Source organism: Choloepus didactylus, chromosome 2, assembly GCF_015220235.1.
Source record: "Choloepus didactylus isolate mChoDid1 chromosome 2, mChoDid1.pri, whole genome shotgun sequence".
Lineage (NCBI taxonomy): Eukaryota > Metazoa > Chordata > Mammalia > Pilosa > Megalonychidae > Choloepus > Choloepus didactylus.
Window position 1 is genome coordinate 44135400 of NC_051308.1, and position 26412 is coordinate 44161811.

The window sequence follows — 26412 nt, forward strand, 5'->3', positions numbered from 1 at the left end:
GAAATCAAGGAAAAAAGGCCATTTACAATAACAACTAAAAGAATCAAATATCCAAAAATAAATCTAACTAAGGATATGAAGGACTTGTACAAAGAAAACTACAAAACTTTGCTAAAAGAAACAAGGGATCCAAATAAATGGAAGGACATTCTGTGACTAAATATTGTTGTCAATTGTGATGGTTAGGTTCATGTGTCAGCTTGGCCAAGTGATGGTGTCCCATTGTCTGGACAAGGAACCACTGGCCTAACCATTACCGCAAGGACGTTTGTGGCTGGTTAATAAACCAGAGGCTGGTTTATTAAATCATCAGTAAATTGACTGCACCTGTGACTTGAGTATATCAATGAAAGGCATGTCTTTGAATTCAACCAGCTGTATTTAATCCAGTCAGTTGAAGACTTTTAAGGGAGAAAGAGAGAGAGCCTGCATTTCTTCTTCTTTGGCTGTCCAGCATCTCCTGAGAAGTTCATTGAACACCTTCATCAGAGTTACCAGTTAGCTGTTTGCTCTATGGGATTTGGATTCGTGCATCCTGCCCTATGGAATTTGGACTCATGCATCCCCACAGTTGCATGAGACACTTTCAAAAAACTTCTGTTTACAGATATCTCTTCTTGGTTCTGTTTCCTTAGAGAACCCTAACTAATACATCAATTCTACCCAAAGTGATTATGTATTCAATGCAATCCTAATCAAAACTCCACCAACCTTCTTTGCATAAATGGAAAGTCCAATAATCAAATTTATATTGAAGGTTAAGGATCCTGAATAGTCCAAGTCATCTTGAAAATGAAGAATGAAGTAGTAGGAGTCACACTTCCCAATCTCAAAACTTATTACAAAGCCACAGTAATCAAAACTGCATGTTACTGGCACAAAGATAGACATACAAACCAATGGAAATGACTTGAGAATTCAGAAATCAACCCTCACATTTATGGCCAACTGATTTTTGACAAGTGTGCCAAGTCCACTCAGTGGAAAAAGAATAATCTCTTCAACAAATGGTGCCAGGGAAACTGGATCTCTATATGCAAAAGAATGAAGGTGGACCCCTATTTCGTACTGTATAAAAATCAACCCAGAGTGGATCAAAGACCTACATATAGAAGTCATAAGTATAAAACTTGTGGAGGAAAACAAAGGGAAGCATATTTAGGATCTTGTGTTAAGCAATGGTTTCTTAGAATTTGCATCCAAAGCATATGCAACAAATGAAAAAAAATAAATGGGACCTCATCAAAAGTAAAAACTTTTGGACATCAAAGGTCTTTATTATGAAAGAAAAAAACAACAACCTACCTGTGCTGGAACGTTGGATTAGGTTGTTTGCATGGAAATGCACCGCACCCAACTGTAGGTGATAACTCTGATGAGATATTTCCATGGAGGCGTGGCCCCAACCATACTATATAAATGAGCTGACAAACAGAAGGAACTCAGTGCAGCTGTGAGTGACATTTTGAAGAGGAGCTACAGCCAAGAGGGACACTTTGAGGAATGCACAGGAGCTGAGAGAGTAGCTGCAATTGAGAGACAGTTTGAAGACGGCTGTTGAAAGCAGACTCTTGCTCCAGAGAAGCTAAGAGAGGACAAACACCCCAAGAGCAACTAAGTGACATTTTTGAGGAACTGCAGCTTAGAGAGGAATGTCCTGGGAAAAAGCCATTTTGAAACCAGAACGTTGGAGCAGATGCCAGCCACATGCCTTCCCAGCTAACAGAGGTTTTCCGGACACCATTGGCCATCCTCCAGTGGAGGCACCCGATTGCTGATGTGTTTACCTTGGACACTTTATGGCCTTAAGACTGTAACTGTGTAAGCAAATAAAACACCTTTTATAAAAGCCAATCCATTTCTGGTGTTTTGCATTCTGGCAGCATTAGAAAACTAGAACATACATGCAGTGGGACATTATTCAGCCATGAAAAGGAATGGAGTTCTGATATATTCAACAACATGGATGAATAATGTTGCGTGAAATAAGCCAAATACAAAAGCGTAATACTGTGTGATCTCTCTGGCATGAAATAATTAGAAAAAGCAAACTCATAGAGACACTATCTAGAGTATAGGTTACCAGGGGATGGGGTGTGGTAGGGAACAGAGAGTTAATGTTTAAAATGTACAGAGTTTCTGTTTGGACTGATGGAAAAGTTTTGTTAATGGATGGTGGTGATGGTAGCACATTTTGAATATAATTAGCAGCACTGAATTATATGTTTGAATGAGGTTAAAAGGGGAAATTTTGGGTTGTATATATGTTACTAGGATACAATAAAAAAAAAACAAGACTGTACAACACAGTGAATGCTAATTTAAACCATGGAGTATAGTTAATGTTGCAATTATATAAATGTGCTTTTATTAATTGTAACAATTGCAAGGTATTTTTAATAGGGTGGTGTATGTGAATCCTATATTTTATGCATGATTTATATGTAAATAGGGTGGTGTATGTGAATCCTATATTTTATGCATGATTTATATGTAAACCCATTTATATGTAAATATGATTTATATGTAAACCCACTTAAAAATAAAAATCTGGCTAGAACTAAAACAAGTGATGTTAGAATTATCAGACATGTACAACAGAACAGATATATAACTGTATTCTTCATATGCAAAAAGCTATATAGAGTTGTAGAAGATACAAAAGAGACACAAATCATAATTTTCGAGATGAAAACTACAATGTATGGAACAAATAGTATACTGGATAGTATTCAAGATTACACATTGTAGTAACATTACTGAAGTTAAAAAGGTAGAAACAGAACCTATTCAAATGAAATACAGAGATAAAAGAGAACTTAGAAAACTGAAAGCAGCATTCATGAGCTATGAAGCAACTTCAATAAGCCTGATATGTGTGTAATTAGAGTCCCCATGGGGAGGGGAGGGGGGGACAGAAAAAAATTTGAAGAAATAATGTCTTAAAATATTTTAAATACCATATAATGAAAAAACTACAGAAACCAAGAAGCTTTACAAATTCAAGCCAAAGAAACATGAAGAAAATGACGAAAAGCCACATCGTAATTGATATGCTCAAACCTAGTGACAATATTCTCTTTAATGATAAAGAGAAAAAATTAAAATCAGTTAGAGGAAAAGGAACATTACATACAGAGGGAAAACAGTAATGAAACAGATTTCTGAGCAGAAATAATGGAAGCAAGAAGAGAGTGGATCAACATGTTTAAAATTCAGAAAGAAAAGAAATGGTGAAAGTAAAATTCTATACTTAAAGAAAGTATCATTTTGATATGAAAGTGAATAAAGAAATATGCATAATACAGACAACAAAAAGCTTCATGACAGGTGGGACTTCACAACAAGAAATGTTAAAAGAAGTTCTTCAACCAGAAGGAAAATAATACTAGATAGAAATATGGATCTACACAAAGAAATTAAGTTAAAAAATGTTAACTACATAGGTAAATATATAATTTTTGATGATTTCTTTTAAAAAGATAATTGGCTGTTTAAATAAAAATAACATTATAGTGATGTGTTTATATTATATAAACAAAATGAATGACATCAATAGCACAATGTTAGGGGGAAGGAGAAAAGGAAGTAGTATACTATTATAAGATTCTTCCACCATATGTGAAGTAGCATATCAGATAAAGGTAGAGAAATAAATGTTAACAAAGTACATTATAGACCTCAGAGCAACCACTAAAATAACAAAACAAAGAGTTCTGGCTGTTAATCCAACAAGGAAGATAAAATGGAATCATAAATAATACAAAACACTGTTACTGACCTTTTATGGGCCAGACCCTTTAAAACAGTCTCCCGTCTGGTGTTGCTTGCACCGGTAACAAAACCAGGTTTGGTAAAGTAAAGCAGCACTTTGTTCTTTGGCCAGAGGATGGAGAAGGATGGACTCGTGTCCAAAAAGTTCTTTCTCCTAGAAGGGAGGTGAGTGAGATGTTTTTTTTTAATAATTCAATTTTATTGAGATATATTGACATACCATACAGTCATACAAAGCGTATAATCAGTTGTTCACAGTACCACCATATAGCTGTGCATCCATCACCAAAATTAATTTTTGAACATTTTCATTACCACACACACAAAAGTAAAAAGAATAAAAATTAAAGTGAACAAGAACAATTAAAGCAAAAAGATCAATGGGTGCTTTTTTTTTTTGCCCCTGTTTTTCTCCTCATCCATCCATACGCTGGACAAAGGGGAGTGTGATCTACATGGCTTTCCCAGTCACATTGTCACCCCTCATAAGCTACGGTGTTATACAATCGTCTTCAAGATTCAAGGGTTCTGGATTATAGTTTGATAGTTTCAGGTATTTACTGCTAGCTATTCCAAGTCATTCGAACCTAAAAAGGGTTATCTGTGTTATGCATAAGAGTGCCCACCAGAGTGACCTCTCGGCTCCTTTTGGAATCTCTCAGCCATTGAAACTTACTTCATTTCACATCCCCTTTTTAGTCAAGAAGATGTTCTCCATCCCACGAGTGAGATTCTTTTATGGGAAGAGGGGGCATTGTTTGGGTATGTGTAAGTGATCCCACTCAGCAATTTTGCACTTTCCATTTGCAGCCAGCATTCCTGCACTTTTCATCTGCACGTGATGTTCAGCCATGGATGTCTGGGCTGTTCTCGTGGTTACTGGCCTCCTGCATTTAGTTCCTGAAAGCAGTTTCTGTAGCAAGCGTAGCTCAGAGTTAGGTGAGATGGAATGGCTTCTTGCACTTGGTTTCTGAGAGCAAGTATAGTTCAGGCGAAGGTTGGGTAGAAATTTTTATGAGTGCTAATCCAAGGGTGATCCTTCATCCTGGTAATAATAATACAAAATAAATTAGAAAAAGGAAAAAAAGAAGCCAAAACAGGTGGGATAATTAGAAAACAACTAACAAGATGATAGGTTTAAACCTAATCATAGTAATAATCACATAAAATTCAAATATTCTGAATACCCCAATTAAAGGTCAGAGATTGGAAGATTGCTTAAAAAAGCAAGACAAGACTGTATACTGCCTACAAGAAACACATTTCACATATAAGACAGAACTTAAAAGTAAAAGGATGGAAAAAGATGTATCATGCAAGCACAAATCATAAGAAAGCTGGAGTGACTTTATTAATATCATAAAATATAGATTTTGGAGCAAAAATATTACCTGGATAAGAAAGCTTATTTCATATTAAAAATGGGGTCATTTCATCAGGAGGGCATAATAATCTTTAACAATTATGTACCCAATAACATTGATTAAAAATACCCAAAGCACAAACTGGTAGAACTGAAAAGAGAAATAGAAAATCCACAATTTTAACCGGAAATGTCAATATCCCTCTCTCAATAATTAATAGAAAAACCTAAAAAAGAAAATCAATAACTTTATAGACTATTTGAGCAACACTATCAACCAAGTATAATTATAGTATACTCCACACAACAATAGCAGAACACACATACTTTTCTAGTCCACATGAAACAGCTATCAGAATGGACCATATTCTGCGCCATAAAGCATGCTCCAATAAATTTAAAAGGATTCAAGTCACATAAATTATGTTATCTTACCATCATGTAATTAAATTAGAAATCAATAAGAAAATAACTCTGGGATGTCCCTAAATATTTGGAAATAACCCAAGGGTCAAAGGAGAAATTAAAAGGGAAATTAGGAAGTATTTTGAAATGAATGAAAATAAAAATACAACATAGCAAAACTTGTGCAATAGATTATAGGAGAACTTAGCAGGAAATAAATAGCACTGCATGCCTGTATTAGAAAAGAAAAAAAATCTCAAATCAATGATGTCAGTTTCTACTTTAAGAAACAAAAAATAGAAGAGATATACGTACACGCCAAGTTATTGCCAAGTTTCTAGCTAGAGCTAGGACAGAGGAGGGTCCTTCTGTTCTCTTTGCCTATGTGGCTAGAATAATAAAAGACCAAAATTATAACTCAGGCAAGATCAAAACTGTGTTATAAACTATAAAGAGCAGGAGCATTTACATGGCTAGAATTTGGAATAGGTATTTGTTTGTATCAAAGAGAGTAATTGTACCCCACTGTGTTTCCCTTCCCCATTGGTAATAAACTTCAATATTAGTTAGCCACATTAGTAAAGAGACTGCACTTTTTTCTTAGTTCTCAGGCAGATAGGTGTAGAATTGTGACTTAAGCCCTGATCAATTATACTGTATCTGTTAACTTATTTTTTTAATATCTTTATTGAGATATAATTCACATTCCATGAAATTCACCCATTAAAAGTATACAATTGAATGGTTTTATTATATTCACACCATAGTTCATCACCATAGTAAATTTTAGAACATTCTCATCATCTAAAAAGAACCCCCAAAACCTGCAGATTTTAACTATCATTCCCTGTAGTGGTTTGAAGCTGTTATGTACCCCAGAAAAATATGCTGAGAGAGAAGGAAAGATTGCTTTGAGCAGCCTAGAAAACTAAAGCACTCCCCATTTCTCCAACCTCCCACCCCCAGTCCTAAGAATCACTAATCTACTTTTCTATCTCTATAGATTTCCCTGTTCTGGAATTTCCTGAGAATGGAATCATATAATATATTGTCTTATATCTGGCTTCTTTAATTTAGCATAATGTTTTCAGGGTTTATACATGTCATAGCATGTATCAGCACTTCATTTTTATGGATGATTAATATTCCATTGTATAGATATACCATATTTTGTTTTTCTGTTTGTCAGGTGATAGATATTTGGTTTGTTTCATTTTTTTACATGAGGCCATCCATTTGTGTCAGCACTGTTTATTGAAAAGACTGTCATTAACCATTGGATGAAAATTACACCCTTGTTGAAAATTAGTTCACTATAGATGTGTCAGTTTATTTCTGGATTCTCAATTCTATTCCATTGATCTATAATGTCTATACTTATGCTAATACCACCCTATCTTGATTTGCCTCTGAGCACAGGCTGTGTCTACACAGGTGAGGTGAAATTGTGAGACACCTGTGCCCTCACACTGCTGGCCAAAGTCTGGCTCAATACCTGTGGCAGAGTACTCCCTCAGCTGACCCAGTACTCCAGCTGTCCCCAAGGCAGATGGGAAGACACTTTTGTCCTTCAATAGGAATGGAATTAGAATTACGGCTGGTCTTATCTAGATTGCAAGGGAAAGGAGCCTCCAGCTGATATATATGCATTGCATTTAAATAAGAATATAATGAAATACATAAAGTTTTCGCATAGAAGACACTTTTATTTCTCTTTACCTTTCCCACTCTTTCTTGTTCTTTCTCTTTGAAAGAGTACACTTTACCTGTGGGAAAGCATGAGGTTATTCTTTGACAGATATATATATATATATATAACCAGTTCTTGAAGGTATCTGCTATGTTTGGAAAACAAGATTACTAGTGAAGCAAAGGTCAAATAATAAGGGCTAAATTATATGGTGATAGACTTGAAATGTTGTATGTGTATAATCAGAGGCTTATTGGATTTTCATGACTATGTGTAATACCCACCCATTTGCTCTTAATTTGTGCAGCCCAGATCAAATTCTGATTTTGAGTAATGATCTGGTTTCCATGAGGTCAGTTGAGGGGGGATGGTGGGGATTAAAGCCAGGAGGTGATTCTCAGTTTTGTGTATCTTCTAGACCTATATGTGCCTTCGATATTGAGGTTCAATATTAACTACATCTGTTACATATATAATCCTTTATTTTTTAGACCCTTAGTTATTTTCATTTCAAAAGTCTATTTGTCCTTAAATTGTTTCCAGTGAGTTCCTATTTCTCAGATATGCAAAAATGAGGCAGTAATAAATTTAAAAATCTTTATTTTAAAAATCTTTACCTATGCTACATCTTTTAAACTGAATCCCAGACTCATATGATATTTTTGAATATCCCTGAGATTAAACATGAATTAAAGTGCTTTTTTTCCACACTTAGTTATTTTCCTGTATGCTTACCATGCCTCCCAGTGTGCAGAGCTGGTTTCAGTCCAAGTGAAAGGAAATCAAGGGGAGAAATGTCAGTGACTATAAAAGAGATTTGATGTCTGCATCCATATCTTGTACATTAAAATCCTGAATTTTTTGTATTTATTTCATGTTTTATGTGCATATGTCCTTTATTAAGAGTTGTAGCTCTTTCTTTTACCAACATAATATCATCTGTGTATATAGTAGATGAGCATTCTATATTTTATGTATTTTCATTCTCTCAAAATAGCAGCTTCAAGAGGAAAAAACAATTTTTCTGCTGTTATTTTGTTTGACAATGCTCTGAAACAAGTAATTATTTTTTTTTGCATTTCTTAACACAACCTAAATCAGCTAAATATTCTTAATGTGGTTAAATAATGCCATTGATGGACCATAACATGGTGAAATATTCCTAAAAGGAGGAATAGCAAAACTGTGCAAAGTAGGTATCAGTAGGTATAAATCGATAATGTTAATAAACAACTTTATTATAAACATTGGGAAACTCTTGATGGGACAGTGTTATGATATAGAGATTCTTCCTTATTTTAAACACCTAGCATGTCCCAAACAATTTTGGATCAACATGACAATAATTGAGAGGAAAAAAACTGATAGAGATGGAGTTGTACAGACTAAATTAAGTGTTGGCTCTTTTCTACTTTCAGTCATGACATGTCTATATTCTGATTTCTTTATATGGTGCTTAATGTTTAAATCTACAGTTCCCTTTTAGTTATATGCTACTCACTTCAATGGGGTTTATTTTCTTTCAGTTCTATATATTCACCTTACCTAAGCCTCCCATGTTCTGTGTCAGTAGGAAAAAATGCCTTATTACCTTCTTGTCTGTTTAACATTTAAAGTTTCTTCTCCCTCCCTCTCTGTCTTGTACTAATGAGCAAATTATCTAAAAATAGATACATTCATCATTCTACAAAATGTTGTATCTTCTCTAGATTGGAGGCCAGTGTAATTGTAAGAGACATGTGTCTGGCAGACAGTGCAATCAGTGCCAGAATGGATTCTACAATCTACAGGAGTTGGATCCCGATGGCTGCAGTTCTTGCAACTGTAATACCTCTGGGACGGTGGATGGAGATATTGCCTGTCACCAAAATTCAGGCCAGTGCAAGTGCAAAGCAAATGTTATTGGTATGTGCAATGCAAACAATTACAGCCATATCTCTATTAGCGTTTGGAATAAAATTCTGCATTTGATTTCTTAACTGAAGAGTAAAGTAAATTTCCTTGCTTAAGGCAGTCTGGGAAAAAAAACTGTTTGGATGAGATTAATGGTCTAAAAATGATTAAATTAATAATTTTATCAAACTACAGCTTGAAGCTTGGTTTAATCAACCTTTTAGAAGTTTCTTTATTCTGTAGATGCATATGTTCACATGGTCCCATACTAATAAGTCATGGAAAAATATAATTTGCTCACTGCATAGATGTTTCTTTTAGAAAATTAGCACTTTTTAAAACTGTTTTACACTTAATGAGTTCTGTGCTACAGGGTCCTTTGTGATAAATCTTTCCATTTTTTTTCTATTATATTTCTTTGAACAGTTCCTATGAAATGCAAAATAAGTCAACATAATTCCAAAGATCATGTATATTACTAGGGTTAGTTATAAAGGGCCACATAATTTTAATTTTGTATTTCAGTGCCAAGCTGATTATAATAAACAGCTACCTTCGGTGTTATTTATCATTTTTTTTATACAAGACGTGCTTTTTTGTTTGTTACTCCCACAGGTATTTTTCAGAAATTAGATTTGATTATAGCAATTTATTACATCCAACATTTTTGAGGGGAACCGTAGCCACATAAGGACAAAATTTATCAAGTGCCCAAAATGCACTATAGACATAATGCAGTTTGAAATTTTGATATATGAGAATATTATGAGAGGAAAGTTTTCTGATGAAGTGATTTTTGTATTATAACTGAATGTGTCTTGGTTCAAATAGGAAGTTTAAAAAAGACCTTTACCTTTCTATTGTCATTCAAGACACCAAGTCACTGAGGTTTTTCTAACAGTGACCTGAAAATTCACAATAATAAAAACATGCCTTGCAGTGGAACACACACAAAACACACACACACACAAATGCAAACATTGACATACATATACACACATATATATATGTCTTTATGAATATTATTTTCTTTCCATGACAACTCTGAAGTTAATTCTTTATCTTTCATGTATGTAGATGTACATACATAATTTTATGCAATTCAACTGGGCAAGCATTCAAATTAAAGTTACAACAAAAAGAAAATGGACATGCTTAGTGGTACTACACAAGATTTCTCTGGTTTAAAGAAAGACTACATCAAAACCTATACCATATCTTCCTCTTGTGCATTTCTAGTATACACAACTTTTCAGGGAACAAAGAATAACTAATTTATAAAGAGAAGCACATTTTGTGTTTTATGTATGATAGTGAATGAATCCCAAGACCTTTGATTTCAATCTATATGGTGTCTTTTGTTCTTTAATGTGAGATACATTTTAAATTCAAGAAATGAAAACACAATTTGAAGCAAGACTTATAAAGACAATGAAAGTGCTTCTTCTGTATATCAGTGGGGTCTTTCCTGTGTTAGTTAGATTCCAGAGCCTAAAAATTCAATATTTACTGTTACAATTTGTTATAACCTCCCTGTCATTTACTATTTTATTAGTTGATAGTTTCTTGTGGGGAGTTATAAATATATATTTTGGGGAGACCCAAAGCATCATTTTGATATTATTATTACTAGAGTTATTTCTGCAAATGTACTTTTAATAAAAACAGAAACTTGATATGTGTATATATTTTTTTCTAATGGGATTAGCAAGTAACCTTATTCAATTTTGCCTTGTTAATATGAAAACAAAACAAAATAAAACAGAAAATACAGGTGAATGTTGTATATGCTTCAGAAAGCAAACTGTTAGAGTTAACACAACTGTTAAATCTTACTAATGATTCTATCACCAGTAAAATACATTAGCACCAATAATTTTATTAAAGTAGGTCATTCATCTAGAATAAAAAGGGAGAAGAATGTGAATTAAATGCCAACTGTGCTAACTCGCCTGCACTTGTTAACACCGAATGTGATGCCCTGTAGGCCTTCCTCAGTATCGTTAGGAATAGATTACCTGTCAGGAATATGTATGGCATATTCAAATAAGCACTGCGCATATTTTTAAACCTGATATGATATGAATCCATGTAGACCAATTTTAATAGTTCAAAATGAGTCATAATTCTTGTTAACAATACAGTTATTTTTAAAATTTGCAGCAATAGTGGTCCTTTTTTATTTTCCTTATTGAAATTAAATGATATGCCTTAGGTGAGTCATTTATCACTGTTAAAGTAACTTGCCTTCCATTGGAGTTCTTGAATTTTTATTCATGTATGTATATATGTGTAGTATGCATTTCCTTCCAGTTTAAGAAATACTTTTTTACATATGAGTTCCTGAATATGTTTTTGACTAAGGCCTAATTTTTTATTGTTATTATTATCTTGAAATAAATGTTTAAATTGATTCAACCCCATAAAATCAGGTATTTAAATTTATGGATATGTGAAGACCATCTAAAGAAAGTATTTTGATCTCAGCATTTGCTGCTCCAATTTTTTTTTTTTTTTTTTTTGTCTTTCCTTTACTTGTAATATCCTGTTTGAGACTAACCTCAGGTCTCAGTGATTTAAGTTTACGTGATAAAACGTTTTTCTCTTTTTGCAAAATGTATATATGTACTCCTTTAAGTAGAAGTAATAAAAACAGCAGAATTTACTTAGTGTTTAAAGAGGTATGTTCTGAATCACACAATATGACAAGCAATGTGATTGCTTTATGAGCCAAGGGGAGCATATTTATATTAATTGAAAATGATAAAAGGAGCATATAACAGCATTAAAATAAAAATTGCTCTGGAGAAGTTTTATTTATATTAATTATTTAAATGTGTGATGTTCAGTAAACATACATACCATTGTCACAAAATATAGTTGTCAGCTCAACATTTTATTGAACATTTTTAGGGAATTCTTGTTTCTAGGAAAATAACTTTGTGGCAATATGCAATTCTTCTTCTGCATGGCAGTGAAAATATATTTCACTTTCTACTGTACTTTCACATGATCATACTTTGTTGAGATAGTTTTATTATTTGTTATAGGAAAAAAGCTCTGATATGGGTAACAAAAGCGACATTGACTTTAAGCAGTTTTTTTTTGCATTAAGTAATAAACAATTAAAATTTATAAAGCACATTGCAAAAATAAAGCCTTATAGGGATGCTAAATTAAGTATTGACATTATATTTTGAGTGTGTAATTAGCTCTCTGAGACATTGCTTGTGAGGAAAACACTCAACATTTTGTGTCCACATTAAATGTCTCCAGTAGCATTATTTGTGCGTCAGCTATCTTGAGATCTTGAATTGAACCGTTTTCCCACTTTCACCTTTTTAAACACATTTTATCTTTAGGACTTAAGTGTGATCATTGCAATTTTGGATTTAAATTTCTCAGAAGTTTTAATGATGATGGATGTGAGCCATGCCACTGTAACCTCAACGGCTCCGTGAACATGTTCTGCAGTCCTCTTTCTGGGCAGTGTGAGTGCAAAAAAGAAGCCACAGGACTTCAGTGTGACACCTGCAAAGAAAACTTTTATGGGCTGGACGTCACTGGTTGTAAGGCCTGTGACTGTGTTGCAGCTGGATCCCTCTCCGGGACTGCCTGTGATGCTAAGACAGGGCAATGCATCTGTAAGCCCAATGTTGGAGGAAGACAGTGCAATGTGTGTTTGGACGGATACTTCTACCAGCAGCAAAATAATTCTTTCCTCTGTCTGCCTTGTAATTGTGATAAGACCGGGACAGTAAATGGCTCTCTGCTGTGTGACAAATCGACAGGACAATGTCCTTGCAAATCAGGGGTAACAGGCCTTCACTGTAATCAGTGTAAACCTCACAGGTACAATTTGACCATTGGCAATTTTCAAGGCTGCCAGATGTGTAAGTGTGACCCCTTGGGGACATTACCTGGAACCATTTGTGACCCAATCAGTGGCCAGTGCCTGTGTTTGCCTAATCATCAAGGAAGGAGATGTAATCAGTGTCAACCAGGTAAGAGAGAAATGAGTTAGATTTTCAATGCAGAATGATGTTTCTTTCCTTATCCCGTATCAGGTGATTGCTCTCTCTGTTTTTGGACTTCTGAAAAAATTTACTTCCAAAATCATCATTAAATTTATATACTTATCCAATGCAGATATAACCATTTAATTTATTCATCAGGATTGGCTTACTGGTTTTGCTATTATTTGGGGGGCAGCTTGGATGAACCCAGCCAATCAGACTTATTTCTTCATTGAGACTTACCTACGTTAAATTGGTTAAATTGAAATAAATCCCCTTTAAATAATTGAAAAAAATCTGACCAGGGAGAGCAAGAATTAGTTTTATTTTTCAGAGAAAGGGAAACCTCAGTTGATTACCTATACAAAGCCATATATTCAGATGTTGAACTGTTTCCAACAAAGCTGCCGTATATTTTTACTGAATGAGCTATAAGTTCTTGCATCATATAGAAATAGCAAGAATTATTTCTAAATGTTATCAAATTACTAAAATGGGCTGCTGTTTAGTGCACTGTCCATAACCTATCTTTCCATCTATATCGCAACTGGAAGAAAGATAGGCCCTACCTCTTGCCTTTACATGACTTTAATTAAAATAATATAATTTATAATAAATTCATCATGATATTATGATAAATATAAAGATTTATTAGTTGTTTAACACTGTACAATTGTTGCCCTGTCAACTAAAATCAGCTCTGAATTTTCTGTGCCTGTGAAAATGAGCATGCTGTCAGTATTTCAGAAGGGCCTTTTGCCTGCCAGTGAAGGGGGAGAACTAAAGTCCTGTTTTCCAGGGCAAGGAAACCAGTTGGCACAATTGAGCCATATTTTCCTTTTGACTTTGGTCACCGGGACAAATATGGCCAAAGGAAGGAATTGATGAGTAGTTAATTCTCTTTGATCTGTAAGTATCAGAAAACAAGTTGAACTAACTTAAACATATGTGGGAACCATATTATTCAGATAACTATATTATGAGATATCCCATAAAACCTAAGAATATGGAACAGTGCTGGGACTCAGGAACCAGAAAGCTTCAACTGATATTCTCTTTCTTTCTATCTCTGTTCTTTCTCCCTCTCTCTCTCTTTTGGCAGAGGGGCACTCTCTGCTTCTCTCTCCCTCTCCACCCATGGCCATCCCATGTTCTTGAGTTTGCTTATGGTTCTATTTCCAACTATACAGGAAAAAAAATTATTAGCTGCCTCTTGGTTACAATTCTGAGAGAGAAATTCTAATTGGCTTGGTTTTGTTTGGGTGGCTACTTCTGAACCAATTAACCATGGCTGGGGATGTCATGGTCACTTAAAACAAGCAGGGTTTCTAGGTGGACAGGATCCGAGAGAACAGGAGCATTATTGAGAGCTAGGCATGTAGCCTAAACAACACCTTCAACACATTGTACTCTTTCAGCTTCAGAGTAATCCTTTCAAATTCAGCCTGTTAATTATTTTGGTATTCTAGGATGATATATCTTCTCTTTTACTGTTTGTTAATACCTCTAATTTTGATATTCAGTCCCCTGCACAGCCAGATAACCATAATTATATATCTCTTTTTCTAAGTTACCCAGCAAAAACTAATCTATCATGTGTTATATCCTTTTGAGCACTTACCTATTGTTAAAATTTATTGGATTGTTCATTCTGACTTTAACTGCGGATATAATACAAGTCACACATTTTTATCTATTTTATTAATTTTAGGGAAAATTCTGAAATCACAGCAACAAAACATCTGCTCCATTTATTCCTTGCAGTGAAAGACTCGGTCCATCCCCTGGGAAGTTTTTATACCATACCAAATATGAAGACGATAGATGAAATTCTTAATAAGCCTGACTGTGTTTTTTTTTTTCTTTTTTTTTCTGGGTGTTCTGCATGTCATGTAGGAGCAGCCATAGATATTTTAATGAAATATCAGCAAACTAAAGAAATAGGCATTTCCTCATCCTTATTATGCAGAAGCATGCCTCATTTGTGTTCTTCCTGGGAAGCAGAGGTGACTTGATTGCTCTTTCCTTTCTCTTCATGGCCCCCACTGTGGTGATCTCCATGTTCCCATCTCAAAGCCCTCTTCTTCCAACATGGTCTATGCTTCTTCCTTGTCTATCCTGTACAGTGTTGGCAGAATAATTTCCCTAAAGTGCTTCTTTAATTATCTTATTCTTTAGGGCTGCCTAAAATGGGCTCTCTTTTGCTTATCTCTCAAGTCCAATTGGGCTAACCTTCAAAAGGTTTTATCATTTGGTCCTCATCTGTACATACAGCTCTATTTTCTGATGTTCCCTGACTCTCCCCATCTTCTTCATTTGCTACAGCCCCTTCAAAGGTGGTACACTTGCAGCATGCCCAGCTGATTAGTGTCTTAATGCTTTGTTTTATTCTCCTTTCCCAACGTGGAATGCTGCACAGAAATTCATCATTTTCAGTATTGCTTTCTGTCTTCTGACTAGTGTTTTCTATTCAAAATGCTGTCTGTTTGTCTCCAGTACTAACTCAGTGGACGACAAATACCAGCTTAACATTAAGCATTAGTGTTTTAAAAGGTGGCTTATTTCAACCCTACAAAAACTTGAAAATAATGAACTTTTGGAAACATGTGCTCAGGCTTCTATTTTCTTCAAGCTCTCTTTATCATTTGACTTTGAAGAGAATGTCATGTTGAAGAAATAATAAATATTTCATTTTAAATATTTACATAATTATATTTTTTTTTTCTTAAGAAAACCTAGACCTGCGTGGATTCAATGAATTAAGAGTAGGGGCCATTAAAAAGTGGTGAAAATATTTCTGTTCACTAAAAAATTCAAACAGGGTCTAGTGAAATATTTAGTGGAAAATGTACTAGACTGAGAGAAGACCGATATGGACCTCCATTTCTTCCACGTACTGACTCTGTAAGCTTAGCCACATCATTTTAATATTCTAAGCCTAAATTTTTTCAATTATATGAGTATAGTAGTAGCAACATTTTCAGGTGTTGTTAAGCATAAAGGAGATGACTTACAAGGTCATTTGACAAAGTATAAAATGCTTTAAATATGTAACTTTTTATTATTACTACTATGAGACATATTTCTTTAAGATTAGAATAGAATCTTATAATCTTAAGAGAGTTGTAAAGGAATCAGAGGTCTTCTGGTCAAATATCTCCCTGGTACCCTTTTCCCACAGTGTCTCCACTAAAGAATGTCTCTTCATCAAGGTATCCCTAATCATACTGTAACAAAGAGCCCAGTAATACAGTGGCACAAACAAGAAGTTTTATTTTTCTGGCACAATAATAGTCTAAAGATGAGATGTTCAGGGCTAAAGGTGCTGCTTGCTCTGCCCTCTTCTTTAGGTGAATTTCATGTTTTCTTCCAACTATCCATTTCCAACAGTGGTAGACACCTAAGTTGGCAGTAATACACCAACTCACATCTTATTGATCAAAACTGATTTATATGTTCACCCCTAGCTGCAAGAGAGGCTGGCAAATAAATTCCCTTTCTGAATATCCATGTGTCCATTTAAAACTTGGAGACTTCTGTTATTATAAGGAGTAAGAAGGAAATTAATACTAGAAGATAATTTTCTGTTTTGGCCACAGTAGGGATGTCCTACATTTACAAAGTTGGCTGTTAGAGCATTAGTCAACTTCTGAATGGGCATTTCCAGTAACAGTGGTTCTAGCCTTTTTTTGAACTGCTCAAATTATTAGAAAGTTTTAAAAATTAGCCCAGGATCATTAAGTCCTCTTAAGCCCCAAGGAACTACATGAAAAAAAAAATCCCTTCTCAGTTTCTTCAACTGCTCTTACAACCATGATTAATAGACTCATTGCTATTCTAGTCACTCTGTCTTCCTAGGACCATTTACAGTTTGCCTATGTTCCTCTTGTGAGAATGACTTAGGACTATAGCTATGAGAAGCTAGAATGATCAAAATACAGATCACGATTATCATCTTTTTTGGGATAGTACAGTTATATTCATACTGATAAACATTTTTCTTATTGAGAAATCTCTTTCTTGTAGGTACTGTTGATTTTTTAACCTAATCAAATGGTATTTATTTGCAGTGGCGAACAATAGTTTCATTGTATTTAAGTTCTGTTTTGCAGACTGACAATTAATTTACAAATACATATATAATGTAGTGATAATCTTTGGATACTTGGCTGAACTCAGTTGTGTGTCTTTGGTGCTGAGAGCTCAAGCTATCATTTTGGTTACTAAATACACTTTATCTGTTCCCCATGCCTTACAATGTCTACAGTGATTCTGAAAAGTTTAAAATTCCAGAAAGATGAACTGGATAGCCAAGTTTTTACTGGACACAGTAAAGACACATTGATTGTTGATTGGAATAGAAAAAAAGTGGTTTAAATAGGACTGGTCAAGTGCAAGAAAAGCTCAACTTTATCTTTTGTATTATTCTTTTAAAAATTAAGAGCCATTTTCCTGTTATATTTGTTTTTCTTTCTCATTTTTTTCTCATTTAAAATTATGAGCACCTAATTAAGGAAAAAGAAGCCCAATGAGAATCCCTTGTTAAAACTCCTGATTATTACTCAGTGTCTTCAATTAAACATACCACTGTACTAAGTACCTGCAGTGTACAAAGGATTATATTATTATTGTGGCTATGCAAGTTGAATAAAATAATCCTTGCCATCAAGAAACTGAAAATCTAACAAAGGAAATAAAACAACTACACAAAAGTAAAATATAAAAATACTTTAAGTATGAAAATTATTTTCATTATATTGATGGTCCCCATCTTGTATCCTCCATTGAAGGAGAGGACATTTTGACACAAACCTATGGAGATGAGTTTTGTGGCATCTTTGCTTAGGCAAATAGTCACTAAGAATGTTTCCTCCTAAAAAAAGAAAACTATACCAGATAGAGCCCCAAAGCAGAAGTGCCCAAAAAGTGAGGGGGTGTTTGTTGAAAAGAAAGGTTGGGTATCATTTCCACCTCCTCCCAGGAATCTCACTTCCCAGAGGCAACCACTTTCAACTCGTTTAGATGTTTCTTCTGACTGTTATTTCTGTATTTAAGAATAACATACCTACATTGCTTCATCTTTATTTTTTAAATTTAGATATTATCTATTGTCTTCCTACTACAGAAGATTAATTTTCAGCTCCTTATATCCCTGCCTTAACAATCACCTTTTTTGGTTAAATCCATAATCAGAGAATTCCTTATTAGGACTATGTCGATCTATTTCAGAGCTATGCCATATAGGATGCTTTGATTATGTTTCCTTTCTTGAAAAATTTTCCTTTGCTTAGTTTTCTAAGAAACTGTTAGATAGTTCTAGAAACCAAGATTCTCCAACAGAAATCTATCCAAGAAATCTGTGAGTATGTATTTTTCCACTTTTTTCCCACAGTCCCTGGGAATATCAGAGCCTTTGATCCTCCTGTTCTGATTTGGGTCGGTTGTTTTCTAGTTCTGTGGCACAGCCATTTCCTAGTCTTATATCTACAGCTGTAATGGGGGTTTCCTTCATCTGTTTCCTGTGTTGGATACCCTATTTCCTGACTCCTATGCATTCATTCTTCTTGGTTATTTGGTAGAGCACATGCTCCAGTAACCTCTGAAATAGAGTAGAAGGAGAGATGTAAATTTTTGAGAATTTTCAATGTCTGATATTTTCTTTATTCCACCCTTATGGCTGTTTGAAATTGTACCTTTATATAGAACACTTTTCAATCAAAATTTTAGAATGATGGCCCCATTAACTTCTGCTGTGCCAGTCAGGTTCTTGTTTTGCTTTTGTGTAAACTGAGTGTGTGTTTACCTTTTAGAATCTTCTACCATTTTCACTTCCCTTGTTTAAGAAATTTCATGATGAAGTGATTTTTCTTATATAATTGTTCTGGGGACTTATTGGGCCCTTTACAATCTGTAACGCAGTGTTCTTATGTTTGGAGAAAGTTTTATTAAATCATGCCTTTGATAATTTCCTTCCCTCTGCTTACCCAGAATCTACTATTAGTTATATACTGGTGCTCCTGGATTGATTGACCCATCCCCACCCCCAACACATACACATTTTCTATGTAACTTGGCGGCGGGGGGCAGGCAGCTCTAGCCCTTTTGTTCAATTTTTTACTCGAGGTATCCCGGTTTTCATTTTCAAGAGATCTTTCTCATGTCAAAGATACATATTTTTGTTTCAGGGTTATAATATCTTCCTTTATTTCTCTGAAGATATTAATTATATACTTTTCAAGTTTTATTTTCCCTCTACGTTAGGTAAGTTCTCCCAAGTTCTTTCTTTATTTTTTTTTAGTTTTGGTCTTTGTCTTTCATATTAGATTTCCTTAAATGGCTGGTGTTCTGGTTTGCTAAAGCTGCCGTTATGCAAAATACCAGAAATGGATTGGCTTCTATAAGGGGATTTATTAAGTTACAAATTTACAGTTCTAAAGCCATAAAAGTGTCCAAAGTAAGGCATAAAAAAAGAGGATATCATCACTGAAGAAAGGCTGATGGTGTCTGAAGTACTTCTGTCGGTTGAGAAGTCATGTGGCTGGAGTCTGCCAGTCCTTTGCTACCAGGTTCTGGTTTCAAAATGGCTTTCTCCAAAATATCTCTGGACTTCTGTCTTAGCCTCTCTCTCTCAACACCTGTGCCAGTTTGGATATTTTATGTCCCCCCAGAAGCCATGTTTTAATCCAGTCTTGTGGGATATTTGGATTAGGTTGTTTCCATGGAGATGTGACTCACCCAACTGTAAGTGAAACATTTGATTAGATATTTCCATGGAGGTGTGGCCTTGCCCATTCAGGGTAGGTATTGATTAGTTCACTAGGGTATGTAAGAGAGCTAAGAGCCAACACACACGCTGACACTGTTGCTTGGAGACATATGGAGATGTGGACAGAATGACATTTGAGATGAAGTCCAGAGTTTGCCCTGGAGAAGCTGAGAGAGACCCAGAGACATTTTGGAGAATGCCATTTTGAAACACAACCTGGGAGCAAAGGACCAGCAGATGCCAGCCACATGCCTTCCCAGCTGACTGAGGTGCTCTGGATTCCAATGGCCATTCTTCAGTAAAGGTGTCCTTTTGTTTATGCCTTAGTTTGGATACTTTTATGACCTTAGAACTCTAATAACCAGATAAACCCCCTTTATAAAAATCAATCCATTTCTGGTATTTTGCATAACAGCAGCATTATCAAGATGGAACAGATTTTGGTACCAGAGAAGTGGGGAACTGCTGAGTTTGCAAATACCAAACATGTTGGAATGGCTTTTTAAATGGATAAGGGGAAGATTCTGGAACAATTGTGAGGAGCTTGATAGAAAAGGCATAGATTACTTTGAAGAGACTGTTGGTAGAAATATGGACTTTAAAGATACTTCTGATGAGGCCTTACACAGAAATGATGAATGTGTCATTGAAAACTGGAAGAAGGTTATCCTTGTTTTAAAGCGGCAGAGAATTTGGCAAAATTGAGTCCTGCTGCCAGATGGAAGGCAGAATTTGAAAGCAACAAGCTAGGATACTTAGCTGACGAGATCTCCAAATTAAATGCAGAAAATGCAGCCTGGCTTCTCCTTGGAGCTTATAGTAAAATGTGAAAGGAAAAAGATAAATTAAGAACTGAACCCTTGGGTACAAAGAAACCACAATTGATAGTCTGGAATACTCTGGGCTTCCAGAAGGTGAAACTACAGAGGCTACAGCCCCACATGAAGATTTATGAAACATGGAACCAGCCAGCCATTTCAGTACAAGCCAGGATTGGAGATGGAATTATCCAGAAAGGATGTGTGGAAAGTCCTATTGTCTGACAATTTGACCCTGTATGCTGCATGCCAAGCCAACAAATTTTTGAGAGATCTTTATAGACAGAACCACTGCCAATCTGGTCTAAAATGAATAGAAAAGGGACAGATTGAAGGAAGAATTTCTTCAGAGAAGGCAGAACCATGGAAGTCAAGGTCCGAAGCCAAGAAATCTCAGACAAGGAGAGCAGAGCAACCCATGCACATGGAAAGGGTGAGTTTGCCCCAGAAGCAGTGGGTGAGCTTTCTGCCTAGATGATCAGGAAGAGTGCTGCTGCCCCAGGCCTCAGAGAGGGTGGAGCACATTCCCCGGGGATTGGGAAGAGCCTGGCCACCACCCTACTGTTCGGAGAGGAGAGAGCCTTTGCCCCAGAGACGCTCTGATGTTTCAGGAGGGAGGGGTGAAAAGAAGGTGGTCTCCCCAATGTGTGGATATGTTGGAGCACTCACCTCAGTATTTGGAGAGAAAAAGCCCTGTGTGTAAGCCTTTGGAAAAGGTGAGACTGCCACTCTCTCAAGCCCAAGGATAAAACATTGTTCTATAAATGACTCTTAGATTTTGAAATCTAATGAAGTTTGCCCTGCGGGTTTTAGGAATCATTTTGGTTCCATGACCCCCATTTTCCTTCTGGTATCTCCTATGGCAATGGAAATGGTTATCCTATGACTATCCCTCCTTTGTATGTTGGCAGCAGATAACTTTTTCTGAGTTTCACATGTCCACAGCCAGAGGGGAATTTTACCTTAGAACAAACCATGCCTGTAACTGATTTTAATAAGGCCTTGTATTTATCTATTGTTATGGAAATGATTTAGGGTTTTGTGAAATTGTGATGGAATGAATGTATTTTGTATATGGAAAGAACATGTCTTTTTGGGGTCCAGGAGGCGGAATGTGCCAGTTTATGTCCCCCCAAAAGCCATGTTTTAAGTCTTATGGAAGATTTGGATTCAGTTGTTTCCTTGGAGATGTGACTCACCCAACTGCAGGTGAAACATTTTGATTAGATATTCCATGGAAGTGTGGCTTCACCCATTCTGGGTAGGTTTTAATTAAATCACTGGAGTCCTTTATAAAGAGCCAACATAGGCCCAGATGCTTTGATGCTTAGAGATATGTGGGAGATACAGACGGAAGGATGTTTGGAGATCAAGCCCAGAGTTTGCCCCTGAGAATCTAAGAAAGACCCAGGGACACTTTGGAGAAAGCCATTTTGAGACACAACCTGGAAGCAAAGGACTAAAAGACACCAGCCACATACCTTCCCAGCTGACAGAGGTGTTCCAGATGCCATCATCCATTCTTCAGTGAAGGTATCCTCTTGTTGATGCCTTAGTTTGGACACTTTTATGGCCTTAGGACTATAAATTTGTAAACAAATAAACCCCCTTTATAAAAGCCAGTCCATTTCTGGTATTTTGCATAATAGCAGCATTAGCAAACCAGTTCCTCTCAGCTTCTCCGGGACAAACTCTGGGCTTCATCTCTTAGCTTACCATCTCCAAACATCTTTCTGTCTGCATCTCCAAGCCTCTGGTCTGTGTCAGTCCCTGAGCTCTCTTAAGGACTCCAGTAAACTAATTAAGACCTAGAATATTTGGATCAGTAATGTTTGTGTACAGTAGAAATGACATAACTGAAGAGACACTCAAGAACATGATTCCATTCTCAGTAGCAACTAAAAAAATTAAGTGCCTAGGAATAAACTTAACCAAGGATATAAAAGACCTCTATACAGAAAATTATATAACTCTACTATAAGAAATAGAAGGTGACCTAAAGAGATGGAGGGATATTCATCTAACTGTCATTAAGATGTCAATTCTACCTAAACTGATCTACAGATTTAATGCAATTCCCATCAGAATTCAACAATCTACTTTGCAGACTTGGAAAAGTTATTCATCACATTTATTTGGAAAGGAAAGATGTCTCAAATTACTAAAAATATTCTAAAAAAGAAAAATGAAGTGGGAGGACTTACACTTCCTGACTTTGAATGCTACTATAAAGCCACGGTAGTTAAAACTGCATGGTATTGGCACAAGGGTAGTCATATTGATCAATGGAATGGAATTGAGAATTCAGAAATAGACTCTCAGATGTATGGTCAACTGATTTTTGATAAGGCCCCCAAATCCACTGAATTGGGACATAATAGCCTCTTCAATAAATGGGGCTGGGAGAATTGGATATCTGTATCTAAAATAATGAAAGAGGACCCCTTCTTCACACCCTATACAAAAATTAACTCAAAGTGGATCAAAGACCTCAATATAAGAGACTCCACCATAAAACTCTTAGAAGATAATGTAGGGAAGCATCTTCAAGACCCAGTGTTAGGTGGTTGCTTCTTAGACTTTACACCGAAAGCACAAGCAACAAAAGAAAACATAGATAAATGGGAACTCCTCAGAATTAAAAGCTTCTGTAACTCAAAGGAGTTTGTCAAAAAGGTGAAGAGACAGCCCACTCAATGAGAGAAAATATTTGGAAACTATCTGTCTGATAAGAGATCGATATCTTGTGTATATAAAGAAATCTTAAAACTCTACATTAGTACAAATAGACCATTTATTAAATGGGAAAAAGATATGAAAAAAAAATTTCTCCAAAGAGGAAATACAAATGGCTAAAAAACACATGAAAAAAATGCTCATCTTCACTAATTATTATGGAGATGCAAATCAAGACCACAATGAGGTATCATCTCACACCAATAAGAATGGCTACCATTAATGAAACATGAAACTACAAATGCTGGAGAGGATGTGGAGACATTGGAACTCTTATTCATTGCTGGTGGGACTGTATAATGATTCGGCCACTCTGGAAGACAGTTTGGTGGTTCATCAGAAAACTAGATATTGAGTTACCCTATGATCCAACAATTTCACTTCTTGGTATTTACCCAGAGGACCTGAAAGCAGTGACATGAACAGATATTTACACACCAACATTCATAGTGGCTTTGTTCACAACTGCCAAGAGATGGAAACAACCTAAATGCCCTACATCAGATGAGTGGATAAATAAAGTGTGGTACATACATACAATGGAATAATATGTATGGAATACTATGTGAGAAAGAATGAGGTTGTGAAGCATATGACAATATGGATGAACCTTGAGGACATAATGTTGAGTGAAATAAGTCAGATACAAAAGGAGAGATATTGTGTGATACCACAAATGTGAACTTTGTGAAAAACGTAAAACAAGTGTCTTATATTATAGAATATAAGGGGACCTAGAGATAGACAACAACTAGTGAAGGGGAAATGATAATCTAACAAGAACAGTTAAGGTATTGAGGGTAAACTTAATGATACGAGAATGTTCAGGAATGACTATGGTTCATTAATTTTCTTGGGGTATGGTAGGAGCATATTGGAAGCAATGTAGTTATTTTAGGATATTTTTTTTTCTTATTCCTTTGTTTTGGTTTGTTTGATTTTTTTTTTAATTTTTGATAAAGTTTAAAAAATAAAAAAAAAGGTCTAGCCCACAGTTGGATGGGTCACATCTTCATTGAAGCAACCTGATAAAAGATTCCACACATAATAAGTCTGCTCCCACAAGATTGCATTAAGCAACATAGTTTTTCCTGGGGTACATAACATATCAATTGCAAACAGGCACATTGGAGATTTTAGCTATATTTTTTCTTATTTAAGAGTAACACAATGAAAAGCTGATTGGACGCTTCTGTGTGCGTGCACGTGTGTGCACATACGTATGCATGTACACTCATGAGGAAGTGTGGTTGCAGTCTGCTGGTGGTTTGCCTAGAGTTGTGGCAGGGGTGTAGCTTTTAATTGAGATACATCTCAAATGTCAACCTCCCATCTTGGGTGTATAATTCTGGAGCTTATGTTCTGGAGCAAGGTTCTTATCTATCATTTAGTAGCCTTTCACGTAATCCATGTGTTTAATGTAGCACTTCATCCTTGAACAGAGCTGTTCCTGGTGTCTTTGAGTAAAAATCTTCTTTGGTTTAATTTCTAAACAAAAAACTTCCTGTTTTCTCTAAAGATGGGAGAGGGTCAATCTCCTGGTTGAGGAAGGAATATAAACTATACTCCACACCTGTCTTTAGAAGCCTTTGAAGTCTTCATTTCCAAAACTGTCTTTTCAGGGTTATCCAACCTGAATCAATTAGCTTATAGTTGTCTTCCCCACTGCAAATGTTTAGCTTTTAATTATAGAGATTTCTCATTAACTGTCATTCCCTTGTCCATTCTTTTTATTTTTTTTTTTCTTTTAAAATTTTTCTTTCCTTCATTTAATTTTTGGTGATTTCAGGAGGGAAACATTGTTCAGTCTACCATGCTTAACTGAAAATGCTGCTCTAGTAATTTCTAGGTTGTAATCTTTTCAGGCCAAACTCGTGGAGGCAGCCTTGACTCCTTTCTTTTTCCAACAACCCTTGTCTCTTCTATCAAAATAAATCCAATGGGTTTAACCTTCAAATATATCCAGAATTTGACTACTACTTACCACCTTCATTTTACCATTCTGTTACAGGCCACTTTCTTCTTTCTTCTGGACTACTGGAATAGCCTCCTACATTCCCTGTTTCTTCCCTTTCCCCTTTTCAATCACTGCTTAGCATACAAGTAAAGTGATGTTGTTAAAACTTCAGCCAGATCATGCCACTCTATATTCAGGTGGCTTTCCATCATAGAAAAAAAAAAGTCAGTGGACTATCAGGGCTCACATGGTCTGTAGTCCCCACAACCTTTCTGACCTCATTCTGAGAGTCTTCAGATCATTTATTCTTCTCCAGCCAAGTCTTACACTGCCCTCATATGTGTTCAATGCTCTATCCCAAACACATAGGGCAGTACCTACATAGTGGTGCACTATATACATTTAATGAGTTAATGAATAATTAAATAAGACTGCCTTAGGGGCATTCTCCTTTTTTTAGGCATGGGCACAGTGAAAGTCTGCAAGTGTTGAGAGTGGTGTCCTATATTCTTGAAAGGAGGGGAGAATAGTGGCCTAAGTACCTAATGTATTCTTTTCCAACAAAATAAGCTATGCTATATACATTTATTATGCATGTGGATCCCATTTTTTTCTTTGATAATGCCTTCCTCTAGCTTCAGAAACTCCACTTTGAATTTTTGATTTCTGGTTTTATTTTCTCTTCCACTGAAATGTAACCTGAAAAAAAAATACTCATCCTGAAGTATCTTTATCATAAACAGATGTTTCACAGTAGCCAACTGTGCAGTGTGCACATTAAAATGCATTGCTGCAATCTGAAGCTTTCATTCTATTTCTTTAAACACAACTGAAATACCTAGATCATATACTGTTTGGGAGGTGGACTCTATACTGATGTGTAAGAGCAGTGGGGCATGGAGGGAGAACTGGGGGCAGGAGAGGGGAACTACAAGCTCAACCAATTCTGCCTGCCTTTTTCATCTGTGGCTGTAAATATTACTGGCCCATACTA

General features: G+C 35.7%; 1 protein-coding gene across 1 annotated transcript in view; it reads left to right on the top strand.

The window, feature by feature from the left end:
* USH2A (usherin) overlaps positions 1-26412 on the top strand; it is an 891077-nt gene that overhangs the window by 223342 nt on the left and 641323 nt on the right. Inside the window, 2 exon segments of the mRNA XM_037823757.1 lie at positions 8942-9137; positions 12488-13129. Of these exon segments, the coding sequence (XP_037679685.1) occupies positions 8942-9137; positions 12488-13129 (838 nt within the window).